This window comes from Calliphora vicina, chromosome 5, assembly GCF_958450345.1.
Source record: "Calliphora vicina chromosome 5, idCalVici1.1, whole genome shotgun sequence".
NCBI classification, from domain to species: Eukaryota; Metazoa; Arthropoda; class Insecta; order Diptera; family Calliphoridae; genus Calliphora; species Calliphora vicina.
In genome coordinates, this window is record NC_088784.1 from 98,325,681 (window position 1) to 98,344,004 (window position 18,324).

The window sequence follows — 18,324 nt, forward strand, 5'->3', positions numbered from 1 at the left end:
TAAATTTGCTCCTATAATATCAATTGATGTCGAAAGAACATTTTCTATGTATAAAAATGTTTTCAGATCCAATAGACGATTTCTATTTGAAAATTTAAGTCAACATTTTCTAATTTATTCCAATAATAACCCTAATTGAAGAAGTGACTTTATATTTATATAAAATATCATCAAAAAATAGCCCTCGAGGCCTTTTCATAACTTAAGTTGCTATTGTTTTTATGTTGTATTTATTTTTTGTTATACTTGCTTAGTTCTTGTTATTTTTGTTTATTGTATGTTACTTTACCTTTTTAGAAATAAATTGTATTGATTTTTTAAATTAAAGTATATTTTTTGGTTATAAATTATGTAAAAGTTTGTTTTTTTAAGAGCATATTTTTAAATTTTAAGAGCATATTTTAAAGGTTTTACTGTATATTCAAAGCGCTTCCCTGGTCATGACTATAGACAATATGGATATCTAATGATAGATATTTCAAAGACCTTTGCAACGACATATATAGGACCATAGTAAGTTGGACCTACATTGGGTCAAAATCGAAAAAATATTTCTTAACCCGAATTTTTTTTGTTTACCAAATTTTTTTTTTTTTTAAATTAAAAATAAAAAAACAATTAAAAATTTTTTTTTTCCAAAAAATGAAAAAAACTCCAAAAAAAATAAATTTTGTTCACCTAAAAATATTTAAAATTTTTATTTTGAAGTATAATTTGGTGAAGGGTATATAAGATTCGGCACAGCCGAATATAGCTCTCTTACTTGAATTTTTTAATTTTAACAATTAAAAAATTCATTGACTACTTTTTTGAAAAAGATGACAAAAATGCTTTTTATTGAGTTTTTGCAAAGATACAAATTTTTCAAATTGAATTTAATTTTTATTTATGAATATTTCTTAATGAAATTTTACAGTTATATAGATTTTTCTATTGAAAATGGAAAATTAAGAACAAATTTTGAAATTTGTAATCAGGGATTCCGCAATTCCCAAAAAAGTGTTGAAAAATCACAAGAATGTAATTTTGTTTTTTGGCTATAATATCCATACCAGGGCCGGGGTTATTGGAACCCTCTACAAAATAATTAAAAACGTATACAGTTATCTAATGTTGAATTTTATATAAAAAATAAGCATTTTTAGGATGGAATTGGTCCTCTCGGTATCAATAATTTTCAAATTTGTTTCAATTTAAAATATTTAGTGTTAAGTTAGCTTTTCAAAAAGTTTTGAAATTTTTTTGATAACTTAAAAAGTAAAAAAGTAATTTTTTCATAAAAGCTAACAAAAAATCGATTTTTTTTTTAAATTTTTCAAATCAAATGCTTATAAATTTGGATTTAGTCACTATTTTTAAAATTTTAAATTGGATAACATTTGGATCCGCTGTTATAAAAAACTGGAGTAGGGTGGGTAAAAATTTTGAACATTTAATATTCAAATGCGAATATCTCCTAAGTTATAATAGACAATTGATAGCTACTGATTTTGCACTGCTCGGCGAGGAGATTCTATATATGTAATTGCTTTGAAATTGGGACAAAGACGAAGAAATAGGATCGTTTTAAATAGTGAACATACCCAAGGTGTCATACAACTGGCCCATGCTGTCAAAATTCAAAACCTAAACTCGACAACACTTCTTATTTGCGCGGCCTACCAGCCGAATCAACACCAAAGCCAAATATCCATGGCACTAAGTTAGTGATCTGTATTTGAAGGAAGAAAAAGGGACCTATCTGCTATGAGCTGCTGAAATCTGGCCAGACCATCACAGGAAACCTGTACCGAACGCAACATTTTATACCCTACACCACCATAGTGGGGAGGGTATAATACGTTTGTGCAGATGTTTGTAACGCCCAAAAATATTAGTCTAACACCCACCTTAAAGTATACCGATCGACTTGGAATCACGATGTCCGTCCGTCCGTCTGGCCGGGCGGCTGGCTGTCCATGTTAAGTTTTGTGCGCAGAGTACAGGTCGCAATTTTGAAGATATTTCAATCAAATTTGGTACATATTATTTTTTCGGCCCAAGGACCAAGCCTATTGAAACTGGTTGAAATCAGTCCATTATTTCACCTAGCCCCCATACAAATGTCCTTCCGAAATTGAACTGTATGGGTCATAAATGTTTAATTTATATATGTATCTCCACATATTCCGCTCCAAATAAGTTTTATATATACAAAATTCATGTCACCAAATTTTGTTACGATCAGTCCATAATTAGTCATAGCTCCCATATAGACCCGCTTCCGAAAATCACTTTAATGTGCATAAATCGCTTAAAAATGTTGGTATACACACAAAATTCAACAAAGTTAACTTTAATATTGACATAAATCATACGACCTAATTTCATGGTGATCGGTCCATAATTGGTCATAGCTCCCATATAAGGCCCACTTCCGAAAATAACTCAAACATATAAATTATTGAAATTTTAAAAGAAAAATGTTTTTGATCTTTTACTTAGTGTAGGGTATTATATGGTCGGGCTTAACCGACCATACTTTCTTACATGTTTTTTTAGGGGTTTTTAAAAACAAACACAAACTGCGAAGTGTTTTGCTTTTCTGCAGATACTCTCAGAGTCTCTGACGGGAATCGAACCCGCAACCCTCAGATTAATAGTCCAGCACACTATAGTCTAGTCTATCGGGGCACCCTTTTTTTAAGAAAAAAAACGTGTTTCGTTTGAAGCGAGCATTGGCCGAAAAATGCCCAGAATATACGGCCAGATATGAAACCATAATATTCCATCATGACAACGCTAGGCCACATGTTGCAATGCCTGTTAAAAACTATTTAGAAAGGGGAGGTTGGGAACTTTTGTCTCACCCGCCTTATAGTCCAGACTTTGCCCCGTCCGACTACTATTTATTTCGATCACTGCAGAACGCTCTCTCTGGCATACGCTCCACTTTATAACACAGCATCCGAAATTGGCTTTCTTTGTTCTTGACCTCAAGAGATTAGCAGTTCGTTTGGCTCGTAAACCATATGGTGCCAGAAAGATGGGAAAAGGTCATAGCTAACAATTGTCAATACTTTGACTAAATCGATATTGTACAAATGCTTCAAAATAAAAGCTAAAAATATCCCACATTTTTAAGTCATACATCCAATACACTTTCAATTTATGTATGAGGTAGGCGTAATATAACCACGCACTCCTTATTTTCCATTGACTTGAAATTCAGCTTTGAAAAGAAGCTAATTTTTTTTGATTGAGATTTAGCTTTTAATACATTTGTAGCATAATTACAAAACACATACGAATTCTCTTAATTTTTCACACATTTCAGCAATCTACAATTCAACTATAATTATGCACGTACATTAGAGTGTCCCAATTTTTTTTTTTTTTAATTTTTTAACCCCAAGTGCTATTAAGGGTTGATTTAAATTTTTAATATAAATACTAGACATCGTGTTATATTTCTCTTAAGTTTCTTCAAAATCGGCCCAAAAATATATAACATTTCGCTATTTTTCCATGAGAAATTCCAAATATTGAAAAATTTGACTTTTGACCTTCTCGATTTAAGGGTTGACGTTTTCCGATTTTAGTAAAACTGTCAGACTAAATTTAAAATTACATGGACTATAATATTCTGAATAGCTTTTACTTAAAAATCATAACAGTAAGGAAATTCGGCTCATTCGCCAAAATATGGGCAAAAAATTTATTTTTCTCGAAAATCGCAAAATTTAAATCGCAGGTACGGTAAAACTATAGGAGATATTGACATAATTTTTTCACATTTTTATTCCCTATTATGTTGGCAATAAATCTCAATGAGATGATCAACAAATTCTGAAATTTGTTTAACAAAATTTTTAAAAATTTGAAATTGGAGTTTTGAAACTGACGTTAAAAAAATTTTATTTTTTTTATCATATCTGCGAATAGGTTAACGATATCCTACGAAGACAAAAACTCGTATACAAGTAAATATGTATATATTTTAAGTAAAAATTAGCTCTTATTTTAATATTTATCAAAATATGTTAATTTTGTTCCTACATTTCTTGTTCCAGTGGCCTGAGACACGTTAATGGCCTGGCGATTTTTTAATAACTTTAACATTTTTTAACCAATTTTTGTGTTTTATTAGAACGACAATTACGTACGCATATCGATTCTTTTAAATTAAATTGCAAAAGTAATTATTTAATGGCAAAATTTTTACAAAAACTGAAAAAATTGCATTTTTTTCCCCTTGTAAATGCACCACAAAACTAAATCGCAAATCGGCACGGGTTGCAATCATGATAGAAAGACAAAATTTCATATTTAACTATCGTTTTATATATATAACAAAAATAGAGGGTATGCGTTGCAAAATTAAAAAAAAAAATTGTTTGGGACACTCTAACGTAACCAGCGTACATATGCAGACCACTATAATAGTTTGGTTAAATTTCATGGTACTTCTTTGGCCAAGTTATGTGAGAACTTTTATTACAAATGTTTTACAACTACGATACTGCAGTGATGGTAATGAAAATGTTAATATTTTCATGTAGTGGTTTTTGGTTTTTTATAATTTTTAACAATGTTCATTGTGATTTCATATGTACATATGTCTGGTGTTAATTATACAGTACATATTATGAAGTTTATTTGAAGGGTATACAAAATATTATAATAATTAAGAAATAAAATTTCTAGCCAGAAAAAACATGATAATTACTGAATTAATTGCACGAATTTTTATTTTTACATTCGACACAGTCGAATATAACACTCCTGTTTTGGCATATATTGGAATCGTTATAATTTTTTAATTTTCGGAAACTTTGTTTAAAATTATTCTGAAAATTTGGCATTTGTAAGAAAGTGAAAGGCAACGAACAATGTAAAACTACTTCAATGGTGTCACAATACTTTCCTATATTTTAATACATTTCTTAAACATATAGAAAATGAAATGTAAAAATAATAAAAAAAATAATTGTCATTACGAGCATTAATGTACAATTTAACACAAACACTACCGCAAAATGTTTTAACAGTCAGACCAACAAAAACCCAGCCATCCTGCCAACCAGACCAACCGCCAACCAACACAATCATCATTCGCACACACACACTCCCATCCACCCACATTTAATACAACAAAAATAATAAAAAAGACGTAAAATAGGAAAAGTGTCCGTTATCATGTCAATTAAATAGTTGGTTGTAGTTTGTTGTTGCCGTTGTTGGTTTGGATGGGTAAAGTCTATTGTTGTAATTTATATTTCCGTTCTTTAACAGAATCAAGTAATAATAGCAACAAGAACTGTGTTGCAATTATATTGTTTCAACACATACACATTAGGATGGTCCCGTTTGTATGGTGTAAAAATGAGGTATCGATGTTGCCAATTAATATTAAAGTATATTTTGTTTGAGGAGACCAATGTTTGTCCTGGGTTGAATATTTAGTCAGCTGGATCAAAGGATCCTTTTTTTAAAGTTGTTCTGAAATTTTTCATATTTCTCATGTGAAATATTGGTATCAGAAAGGCCTTTAAATAAAAGGTGCTTACAATGTCCGATTTAAAATTATTTTGTAATTTTGCAAAAATTGCAAAATTTTTAAGTTTTTTTTTAAATTTTGACTTAGAATTATGTAAAGTAATTAGTTTAAATTAATATTTTAAACGTCCTACAAATTCACCGAAAAATTTGCAACTAGAAACGCAGAAATAATGAGAGTAAATGATTTTTTGGCGTCACGAACGTGACATTATACTGTCAATGAAAGCAAATCAAATGTTTACTCTATACTGATATTTTTTTCCTATTATTGTTGTAGTAAATATTTTGTGAGGAAGATTACAAGAAGATTAAAAGGCGCTTATAATGTCTGATTTAAAATAATTTTTTGGAAAAGTTTTAATTTTTTTTTTAAATTTTGACATAAAATTATGTAAAGTAATAAGTTTGAATTAATATGTTAAAAGTTCTATAAATTCACAGAAAATTTTGCCACTAGAAACGCAGATATAATGAGAGTAAATGATGTTTTGGCGTCACGAACGTGACATTGGAATATCAATGAAAACAAATTGATATTGGAATATTAATGAAAACCTTCTACTGATCTTTATTTAATATTTTTGTGTTTTCTTTTTCTGAGTTAATTGTTATTGTAGGAAATATTTTCTGGTGTATCATCACAGTAAAGGAAATATATCGAGCCCTTAGCGCCAAATTATTGTAAGCGACAAAACACAAATTTTACAGGAGATGGTTTTTTTGATTATTTTGAAATTTATACATACAATTAAGAATGTTATGATGCAATATATGTAATATAATTTCGTTCAAGCTATTTGTCTATTTTTCAAAAATATTTATAACTTTTGACCATAGAGCGGAAACTCTCCTGTCAAAGACCTAACTCAGTTGTCAAAAACCCAAGTGGTGAGAATGTATTAGTAAAAAAAACTATGTGAAAACAAAAACAACACTCGTATGTGTGATTATTTTGAGTAATTTTTTTGTTTGAGTTTTTTTTCGGTTTTTTCTATGTTCTCCATGCTTTTGACAATTAAAAATTCATAGAATACTTTATTGAAAAATATGACAAAAAATATTTTTATTGAATTTTTGTATAGATACAAATTTTTCGAATTGAAATAAAATTTTTATTTATGAATAGTTTTTAATGAAATTGCACAGTTATGTAGATTTTTCTATTTAAAATGGAAAAATATAAACGAATTTTGAAATTTATTAGCACCAATCCCACAATTCCCAAAAAAGTGTTGAAAAATTCCAAAAATGGGAGTTTTTAGTTTTTTGGCTATAATATCCACACCAGAGTCGGGGTTATCGGAACAATTTACAAAATAATTAGAAACATATTGGGCCACCTAAATTCGGTTACTATATTTTGATATCTAATATGCCATTTGAGAAATTTTGGCCTAAAGTTTAATTTTACATAAAAAATAGGTATTTTTTGCATGGACCTGGTCCCCTCGGTAACAACAATATATAAATTTTTTTCAATTAGAAAATTTTATGAAAACTAAGCTTTTAGAAAGTATAAATTTCTTATACATCCTCTAAGAAATTTTTTGCGATAGCTTAAAAAGAAAAAAAGTTCTTTTTCCCAAAAATTTGCGAAAAATCGCCTTTTTAATTTTTTTTTTAAATTCAAATGCATATAACTTTGGACTTAGTAATTATTTTTAAATAATTCTTTTCCTGTTTGATACATACATATGTTGTTAGTCCAGTAAAGGAAAACTGGAGAAAATCGGGAAATATTTGGATACGCTGTTATCAAAAAACTGGACTAGGGTGGGTAAAAATGTTGAAAATTTAATTTTCAAATGCGAATATCTCCTAAGCTATAAGAGGTAATTGATAGCTACAACGATATATTTTGTAGTGTTCAATGAGAAGACTGTATATTTTTTTGAAATCGGAACACAAACGGAGAAATAGGTGTCCTACTTTGAACACCCTTGATCGCGCCCCTGGTGAGCCCATGAGTTCCAAGTTCTAAACATAAATTCGATAATACTTCTTCTTTGCGTATGTGAAATTTCATTCAAATCTACCCAGCAAAAAACTGTTAATTCTAGGATGCAATTGCAATTTAGGAACAATACCACAGCTTATAGAAATTCAGCAAAGAAGCAGTTACGTAAGGGAACTTTTGCTATTTTAATTTTTGGGTGCAAAACTTGTTGCTTTAAAAAAGCACAATAGGAGCAATGCGAAATTTTCCGCGAGGCAGATGCAAAAATAAAAACGTTACTGCTGCGCATTTAAAAGGCATGATTTTTGTGAGAGATGATTCTTAAAAGCAATAAATTTTGCATCGGAAATTAAAATGATTAAGTTGGTAATCATGGAACTATATCTTGCCGTTGACGGTGAGGGCCTGACCAACCAAAATCGGATGGATGCTCCTGGGTCTCATGTGGATTGGTATCGTCGCAAAGTCTTTATTTTTATTTGTCGAAGTACCCATTCATCCAGAAGTTGGCCATACCGTAAAATGGGTGAAGCACACGGAACCTTGCCCGAGCAGAACACCCATTTGGATAAAACAATTTTATCACTTGCACGTGTTGTTGACAAAACAAATTGAATACATAACAGCTAATGCACAGATGTAGCTTCACAATAAGCCCACTATCAGCTATCGCAGTAGGGAAGTCCTCATTAGAAACATTGGACTCTATTCAACTATGTCTATTGCAAAAATAACAAGTAAAGCCTTGTTTCCGCATACACCGAAAACGAAATTCCATACATTTGCACCGAAAAAAAGTTCGTTTCAGAAATCGGCAACGAAAATTGGGAACGAAACGGCACCGATCAGTAACGAAAAGCCTACCATTTGGGGCCGGAATAAAAACTTCAAGTAGGTCGTTTTCGGTGCTGTAGGAACGAAATTATTTTAATTATTTTTTTATTTCAAATTTAAAGAAAATTAAAATGAATAAAAGAAATAAATTTTCTTTATTGGAAGAGGAAAAAATAATAGATTTTGTCAAAAATAATGAAATTCTATTTAATGTGCGACATCCAAAGAGAGTTATGTTTAGCTGTGCCGAATCATCACCAAATTATACTTTAAAATAAAAATTTTAAATATTTTTAGTAAACAAAATTAATTTTTTTTTTCAAAATTGTTTTATTGAATTTTTTAAAATTTAGTACCAAATTATGATAAATTTTTTTTTGAAATTTTTTCGAAACACTTTAATAACATTTGCAAATATAAACCCATTTTATCATGTAATATCATTTTTTTGTCTATATAAAGTTGGCTTTAAAACACTGTGCAAAAAAAAATTTGGCTCTCATAGACAAAATTTAAAATGACTATTGTTGAATTTGAAAAATTACGAAAAAAAAAAATGAAAAAAATGTAAACTTTTTTTAAAAACTTAAACAATTCGTAGGAATATACATCTATCTCATGCCTACACAAAAGGAAAACTTAATTCTTTGCCTATCCATAATTGTGTAGAATTTTGAAATCGGTCTAAAAATGTGTGAGTTCGAGGTATTAAAGTACTACGACCTACCCTAAAACGGTTTTTTCAAAATAACTCAAAATTTTGTGGGTGTTTCTTTGAAAATGGTTTTAGTATGTCCTCACCTAGGCCTAGAACTCAATTAGGTCGCTTTTCAAGTTCTGAAAAAAGTGTCATTTTGTAGCAGAGTGTAATTATTGTGAAATTATGTGATAACGACTGAAACAAATTCCAAAAGAATATCGATTAAACAAGTAAGAAAGTATGGTCGGTCAAGCCCGACCATATAATACCCTACACTAAGTAAAAGAGCAAAAACATTTTTCTTTTAAAATTTCATTAATTTATATTTTAGAGTGATTTTCGGAAGTGGACCTTATATGGGAGCTATGACCAATTATGGACCGATCACCATGAAATTAGGTGGTGTGATTTATGTCTATATGAAAGTTAACTATGTTGAATTTTGTGTGTATACCACGATTAATGCACGTTAAAGTTATTTTCGGAAGCGGGTCTATATGGGAGCTATGACTAATTATGGACCGATCGTAACAAAATTTGGTGACATGAATTTTGTATATATAAAACTTATTTGGAGCGAAATTTGTGGAGATACATATATAAATTAAACATTTATGACCGATAAAGTCCAATTTCGGAAGGACATTTGTATGGGGGCTAGGTGAAATAATCGACCGATTTCAACCAGTTTCAATAGGCTTGGTCCTTGGACCGAAAAAATAATATGAGCCAAATTTTATCCAAATATCTTCAAAACTGCAACCTGTACTCTGCGCACAAGGTTTACATGGACAGCCAGCCAGACGGACGAACGGACATCGTTTAATCGACTCAGAAAGTGATTCTAAGTCGATCGGTATACTTTAAGGTGGGTGTTAGGCTAATATTTTTGGGCGTTACAAACATCTGCACAAACGAATTATACCCTCCCCATTATGGTGGTGTATGGTATAATTATAATATGCTCTTTTGTGACTTTTTTCAAAAAAAAATGTACATTTATAAAATTTTGTGTAAAACAAAACTTGGATTTTAAATTAAATTTATACTAATATAAATACATATAATATATTTATTATTTGAATTTTTTAATAGCACATTAAGTATGGTTTAATTTTCAGTTTTATTCATTAATTTATCGCTTTCTATTCCTAAATTACAGCATAAATTGTGAACTGAGGTCCTTTTCCATAAAACAAAATTACGCTTAACGGGTTAAAAAAATTGTTTAAACATTTTTTTTAAAATGCTGTGCTTATGTGCTTAACTCATCAATAAAAAAAATATAATATTTTAAAACTACGTCTTCTATGGGTTAATTGCCACTTTGGGTACCATTGAACCCACTCTGCAATGGCTTAAATTTAAGAATTTTTTATATTTTATATGGAAATATCTATGGGTAAATTTAATTTAAAAACTAATTTTAATATTTGAGCCAGAACGCGAAACAGCTACACTATACACAGAAAAAACTATTTCTTAAAATGTTTCAATTCAAATATTTGTCACATATTGAACTGGTTTCAATTATTTCATAATTGAATCAAGTATTCATTTGCTCAAAAACTAAATTTCTTGATATTTTCTATTGAATTTTGAGTTTTGAATTTGATTATTTTGACAATTGAATATACAATTTTCGTTATTGGTTGAATTTCAAATACAACAATTATTGAATAGATAATTTTCGTAATTGAAAACACAGTTTTGATATTTTCTGTTTTTTTCAATTACGAAAATTATCCATTCAATGATTTTTGTATTTAAAGTTCAACCAATAACAAATTCAAAATTCAATAGAAAATAACAGAAAATTTTGATTTTGAGCACATGAATACTTGATTCAATTATGAAATAATTGAAACCAGTTCAATATGTGACAAATATTTGAATTGAAATATAGTTTTTTCTGTGTATTTATATTTTTGATAAAACTGAAAAATATTTAAAAAAAAAGATTCGAAAAAAATCAATTTTAATTTTAGCAGAAAACAGTCACAACAGTTTTGGGACTATCAGTAGTTAAAAATCATCTACCAGTTCCTCTGTGTTAAAACAAACATATGAAAACCAATTGAAGAAATGTTAAAAACTCAGAATATTTCTTAAAAATATTGTTAATTCACTTTTCTTTTGCCACAGAGTATTTAGCAGTATTTTGATTTTGGCTTAATTTTAAGTTAAGTTATAAAAAGTTATTTCAGTTACAAAGATATTCCTATTGCTTGTTGCCAGGTGAATTCCTGTATCACTCTTCAACTGCCTAAAACGTTTAACTTAAAAGTTGTTTAATCATTTATAAAGAAAAATCTTGCACAGCCAGCATAATTTCACCCATTTCTTATTTATATATTTATGTATATTCCCAGGATGATGGTTTGTAAAAATGTTTAAAATTTGTCCCTTTTCTTCCAACAACCTGTATCAAAGGACTGTTGCTTCAAGTAGACCGCGTGATGTTTCCTTGTTTTGACTCGTTTTACATTGTAACAACAATTGATTTAAATGATTTTCTTGTTGCTTTATTTAAAACCACAAATACAGTTCTATCTTTTTCTCACTTTAAAAAAAGCGTTCTGCTAACTACTATTTAATTTTTGGCCTGTATTGAACAGAGGAGAAAAATTACTTGGTGTAGAAGAGAATTCATTGGGACAAGCGCAGTAAAAAAAGGGAAAGTAAATCCTATAAGAAGAGAGAGAGCAAATATATTCTAATTGTACAGAAATCTGTTTAAACGAAATAAATTTAAATTTGTATTGAGAATTTAACAGTTTGGCCGAATCATATATGGTGGGACTAAAAAAACCATATAATAATTGATAGTCTAAAAACAACATGAAAATACCTTTTTAAATTTATGTGCAATATAATTTTGTTTCATTTTAATAGATTGAAAAAGAACGTCATTATACAAATTTCTAGATATTTATTCCTTAATAGGTTTTTTCTTAATCAGAGGTCTTAACATGTTCGGCTGTTTAACAGTCAACGAATTTAATATGAAATTTTAAATAAGAAATCGCAATAAATGGCTGGTAGATTGCAACAGGGAAATAAAATTCACAACATGTTACTGCAATCCATGTCCAAAGTTCTCTTTATGCCGATCACTGTTTTCACAGGCCGTTATCACTAAATGTGAAAACATTTCAAAACTTTAGACCAGGATAACACTATCCGATTTTACTAACATTTTCCAAATGCAACTATTTCAATTTCATACAAAAACTGAAACACCACCTGTTCTGAGCTTTTCATTCCCATCCAGCTAACGATCGTTGACCTCTCAGAGAGTGATGGAAAAAGTCACTTCTTACACACAAAACACACTTCAATAGACATGTGAAAAGCCTGGTTAAAAGCAATTGAATGGTAAACAAAATATTCCAAAGGTCTGGTCATTATTGACAAGATACATAAAAACGTCTAAAACTGATCGTGAATTAAAGCCCAGCTGAAGATCGCGAAAAATATCAAATTCTGTAACCAGCACATCACAGCACATGCTCAAAATCATGCGATATCTAAGCAAAATGCTTTGAGATAAAGAAAATTTATAATATATTGAAACATTTCTTACACGTGTTTTAAACACACAATTAATTGTTTAACAATTTACAAAATACATATGAAATATAGGAAATAAACATAAATACAAACTTACCAAACTTAAATAAAAAGAAATTGAATTAACAGATATTTAAACTTAAAACATCTGTTTAAAAAATTGTTGTTTTTTAAAGTTAAATTCATATAAATAGTGCTGCATTAAAATACATTCAACACACACATTTTCAACAACCAAAACATCAATACCAAGATTTAAAATCCAAAATTAAAATGAAATTTATGATTTTATTGACAATTCTCGTGGTGGTTTTAGTGGCGGGTACAACAGCTCAACGTCGTCGCAGATGTCCCCAAGGAGCTCGTAAGTTTTAAACAAAATTTGAATACTTTTATGCCATATTATAATTTTTTTTCTTTATTTAAAGGTCCTCCAACATGCGTTGGTCCTCGCAATGTGGGCTCGAGATGTGCAACAGCTCCTCCACGTACAATGTGGTATTATAATCAAGCCTCCCGTACTTGTATACAAATGCCCCATTTGGGTTGTGGCGGCAATTCGAATCGTTGGTGTTCCCGTGCTGGCTGTGAACGCAGATGTGCTCGTACTACCGGCTAAGGATATGTTTGAAATTTTAATGTATAATAGTATAACTGCATGTGCTTTGTAAAAATTATTTAAAGGACTTTTTCCATTGTTTAACCAAAATTATTAATAAATCAAATAAAATTAATTCTAGCAATTTAAAACACTTAAAACATTATTGTTTTTATTAAAAGTTTTATTAAAATTTTAGTTTTTCTAATAATTACAATATTTAGTTTGTTAATTAATAGTTTTTAGAAAAAGTACTAATTCTACTACTATTTTTAAAATTTAAAAATATCACTTATTTTGAAGTCAGCTATTTATACTAAATATAATCTGCCAAAATATAAATATAATTTAGACTTTTTGTTAAAATGTAGTAGATAATTTACTAATTTTGGCAAAATTTTCATAAACAAATATTTCCAATTAAATTTTAATTTCGAAATAATTATAATCGAAAGAAAAACAAGTTAATTTAATACCTTTTAGAAAAAGTAGTAATTCTAATACTATTTTTAAAATTTAAAAACAGCTTTGTTTTTAAAAACTGTAATTATACTCAATATAATCTCACAAAAATTAAATATAATTAAATACTTTTTGTTAAAATGTAGTAGATAATTTACTACTTTTTGTAAAATTTTCATTAAAAAAATATTATTTTTAAAGCTTAATTTAGGAATAACTATAATCTAAAGAAAAACAAGTTAAGTTAATAGCATTTAGAAAAAGTAGTAAATCTACTACTATTTTTAAAATGTAAAAATATCATTGTTTTTGAAAACTGCTATTTAAACTCAAAATAATCTCACAAAAATTAAATATAATTTAGTCCTTTTTTTTAAAATGTAGTAGATAATTCACTACTTATTGTGAAATCTTCATAAAATTGTTTTTTCTTAAAGCTTAATTTAGAAATAATTATAATCTAAAGAAAAACAAGTTAATTTAATACCTTTTGGAAAAAAGTAGTCCCACTACTATTTTTAGAATTTAAAAATATCATTATTTAAGAAGTCTGCTATTTACACTCAATATAATCTCACAAAAATTAAACATAATTAGCCCTTTTTTGTTAAAATGTAGTAGATAATTTACTACCTTTTTGTAAAATTTTCATAATAAAATATTTTTTCTTAAAGCTTAAATTACAAATAACTATAATCTAAAGATTAAGTTAGAATTAATTATAATCTAATAAAAACAACTTAATTTAATACCTTTTAGAAAAAGTAGTAATTCGACTACTATTTTTATTCCATTCTCCTACGTGAGAAGGGTATATATAAGTTTGTCATTCCTTTTGTGATTTCCACAATATAGTTATCCGGCCCTATTAAGTTTATATATTCTGGATCCTTATAGATAGCGGAGTCGATTAAGCCATGTCCTTCTGTTTGCTGAAATCAATTTTCTGAAGACCCCAGATATCTTCGGGATCCAAATCTTAAATTATTCTGTCAGACATGCTTTCCAGAAGTTTCCTATTTAAAATCAGCAATGTCGGTCCTGCAATGGCTGAGATCTGGAGTACTAAGGCATTAATATCGACGTAAGGATATCTGATGATAGATATTTCAAAGACCTTTGCAACGGCGTATATAAGACCATAGTAAGTTAGACCTACAATGGGTCAAAATCGGAAAAAATATTTTTTAACACATTTTTTTTTTCACCAAAAAAAAAGAAATTGGAAAACCAAAAATTTTTTTTTTTAAATTTAAAAATAAAAATTTAAATTTAAAAAAATATATTTAAAATAAGAATTTGAAAAAATTTTTTTTCCAAAAAATGAAAAAAAAAATTGTGTTTACCTAAAAATATTTAAATTTTTTATTTTAAAGTTTAATTTGGTGAAGGGTATTTAAGTTTCGGCACAGCCTAATATAGCTCTCTTACTTGTTAAAATTTAAAAATATTATTGATTTTGAAAATAATCACACAAAAATTAAACATAATTTAGTACTTTTTGTTTAAATGCAGTGGTAATTTACTATTTATTATGAAATCATCATAAGAAGATATTTTTTCTTACAGATTAATTTATAGATAACTGTAATCTAAAGAAAACTGACTTAATTTAATACCTTTTAGAAAAAGTATTAATTCTAATACTACTTTTAAAATTTAAATATAATCTGACAAAAGTTAATTATAATTTAGTACTTTTTGCTAATATGTAGTAGATAATTTACTACAGCACATAAACGCAGCTGTTCAGAATTGTGTGAAGCTTAAACGAAAATCTTTGAAACAATGAAAATATAAACATTTTCTTACTCGTGTTTTAAACACACAATTAATTGTTTAAAAATAAAAACTACATATTGAAATATAGGAAATAAACATAATTAAAACCTTAACAAACTTAAATATAAGTTATTCAATTGAAATATTTTTAAGCTTGAAACATCTGTTTAAAAAAAATATTTTTTTAAACAATTTTTAAGTCAAATTTTCATATAAATAGTGCTGCATTAAAATACCTTCAACACACAAATTTTCAACAACCAAAATATCAATACCAAGATTTAAAATCCAAAATTAAAATGAAATTTATGATTTTATTTGCACTTCTCGTGGTGGTTTTAGTGGCGGGTACAACAGCGCAACGTCCTCGTAGATGTCCTCAAGGAGCTCGTAAGTTTAAAAAAATAATGTCATAATTTTTATTTAAACCAATTTGTTTCTGTATTTAAAGGTCCTCCAACATGCGTTGGTCCTCGCAATGTGGGCTCAAGATGTGGCACAGCTCCTCCACGTACCATGTGGTATTATAATCAAGCCAGCCGGACTTGCATAGCAATGCCCCATTTGGGTTGTGGCGGGAATTCAAATCGTTGGTGTTCCCGTGTTGGCTGTGAACGCAGATGTGCTCGTACTACCGGCTAAGAATACATATATTTGAAATTTGAATGGATAATATGTATAACTGCCTGTACTTTGTAAAAATTATTTAAAGGACTTTTTCCATTGTTTAACCAAAATTGTTTATAAATAAAATAAAATTAATTCTAGCACTTTAAAACACTTAAACCATTATTGCAGTTTTATTTAAATTTTAATTTTTCTAATAATTAAAATTACTAGATTGTTAATTAATACTTAATAGAAAAAATACTAATTCTACTACTATTTTTAAAATTTAAAAATATAATTGTTTTTGAAGTCTACTATTTATACTTAATCTTACAAAAATTAAATATAATTTAGTACTTTTTGTTAAAATGTAGTAGATAATTTACTAGTTTTTGTAAAATATTCATTAAAAAAATATTATTTTTAAAGCTTAATTTAGGAATAACTATAATCTAAAGAAAAAAAAGTTAATTTAATAGCATTTAGAAAAAGTAGTAAATCTACTACTATTTTTAAAATGTAAAAATATCTTTGTTTTTGAAAACTGATATTTATACTCCATTTAAGCTCACACAAATTTAATATAATTTAGTACTTTTTGTTAAAATGTAGTAGATAATTTACTACTTATTGTAAAATTTTCATAAAATATTTTGTCCAATTAAAGTTTAATTTACGAGTATATATAATTTAAAGAATAACAAGTTAATTTAATACCTTTCAGAAAAAGTATTAATTCTACTACTATTTTTAAAATTGAAAAATATCATTGGTTTTGATTCTGCTATTTACACTCAATATAATCTCACTAAAATTTAATATAGTTTATTACTTTTTGTTAAAATGTAGTAGCTAATTCACTACTTATTCTAAGATGTTCATAAAAAATTATTTTTTCTTAATGCTTAATTTAGAAATAATTATATTCTAAAGAAAAACAAATTAATTTAATACCTTTTAGAAAAAGTAGTAATTCTACTACTATTTTTAAAGTTGAAAATATATTTTTTTTTGAAAACTGCTATTTATACTCATTATAATCTGACAAAAATCCGATACAATTTAGTACTTTTTGTTAAAATGTAGTAGATAATTTACTAAATTTTTGCAAAATTTTCATAACAGATTATTTGCTCCTAAAGTTTAATTTATGAATAATTATAATCTAAAAAAACAAGCTAATTTTATAACTTTTAGAAAAAGTAGTATTTCTACTACTATTTTTAAAATGTAAAAATATCATTGTTTTTGAAAACTGCTATTTAAACTCAAAATAATCTCACAAAAATTAAATATAATTTAGTACTTTATGTTAAAATGTAGTAGATAATTCACTACTTATTGTAAAATTTTCATAAAAAATTATTTTTTCTTAAAGCTTAATTTAGAAATAATTATATTCTAAAGAAAAACAAATTAATTTAATACCTTTTAGAAAAAGTACCAATTCTACTACTATTTTTAAAATTTCCTAATATAATTTTTTTCGAAAACTGCTATTTAAACTCAAAATAATCTGACAAAAATTAAATATAATTTAGTACTTTTTGTTAAAATGTAGTAGACAATTTACTACTTTTCGTAAAATTTTCATAAAAAATTATTTGCTCCTACAGTTTAATTTAAGAATAATTATAATCTAAAGAAAAACGAGTTAATTTAATACATTTAATAAAAAGTAGTAATTCTACTACTATTTTTAAAATTTAATAATATTACCGTTTTTGAAGTCTTCTATTTATTCTCAACATAATTTTGCAAAAATTTAATATAATTTATTACTTTTTGTTAAAATGTAGTAGATTATTTACAACTTATTGCAAAATTTTCATAAAAAATTATTTTCTTTTTAAAGTTTAATTTAGGAATAATTATAATCTAGAGAAAAACAAGGTTATTTAATACCTTTTAGAAAAAATAGTATTTCTACTATTATTTTTTAAATTTAAAAATATCATTGGTTTTGAAGTCCGCTATTTATCCCACAAAAATTAAATATTATTTATTACTTTTTCTTAAAATGTAGCAGATAGTTTACTACTTTTTATAAAATTTTCATAAAATATTATTTGCTTTTAAAGATTAATTTAGGAATAATTAAAATCCTTTTATAAAAAGTTGTAATTCTACTACTAATTAAAAAAAAAAGTAAAAATATCACTGTTTTTGAAAACAGCTATGTATATTCAACATAATCGGACAAAAATGTAATATAATTTATTACTTTTTGTTAAAATGTAGTGAATTATTTACTACTTATTGTAAAAT

General features: G+C 27.2%; 1 protein-coding gene across 1 annotated transcript; it reads left to right on the top strand.

The window, feature by feature from the left end:
- The first annotated feature begins 15,702 nt into the window (after positions 1–15,702).
- On the top strand, positions 15,703–16,233 carry LOC135962217 (PI-actitoxin-Afv2b-like). Its single transcript, XM_065514023.1, has 2 exons — positions 15,703–15,837; positions 15,899–16,233. Exons 1-2 carry the CDS (start codon positions 15,747–15,749, stop codon positions 16,087–16,089), a joined length of 282 nt encoding a protein of 93 aa, XP_065370095.1. The 5' UTR covers positions 15,703–15,746; the 3' UTR covers positions 16,090–16,233.
- The last annotated feature ends 2,091 nt before the right edge of the window (positions 16,234–18,324 follow it).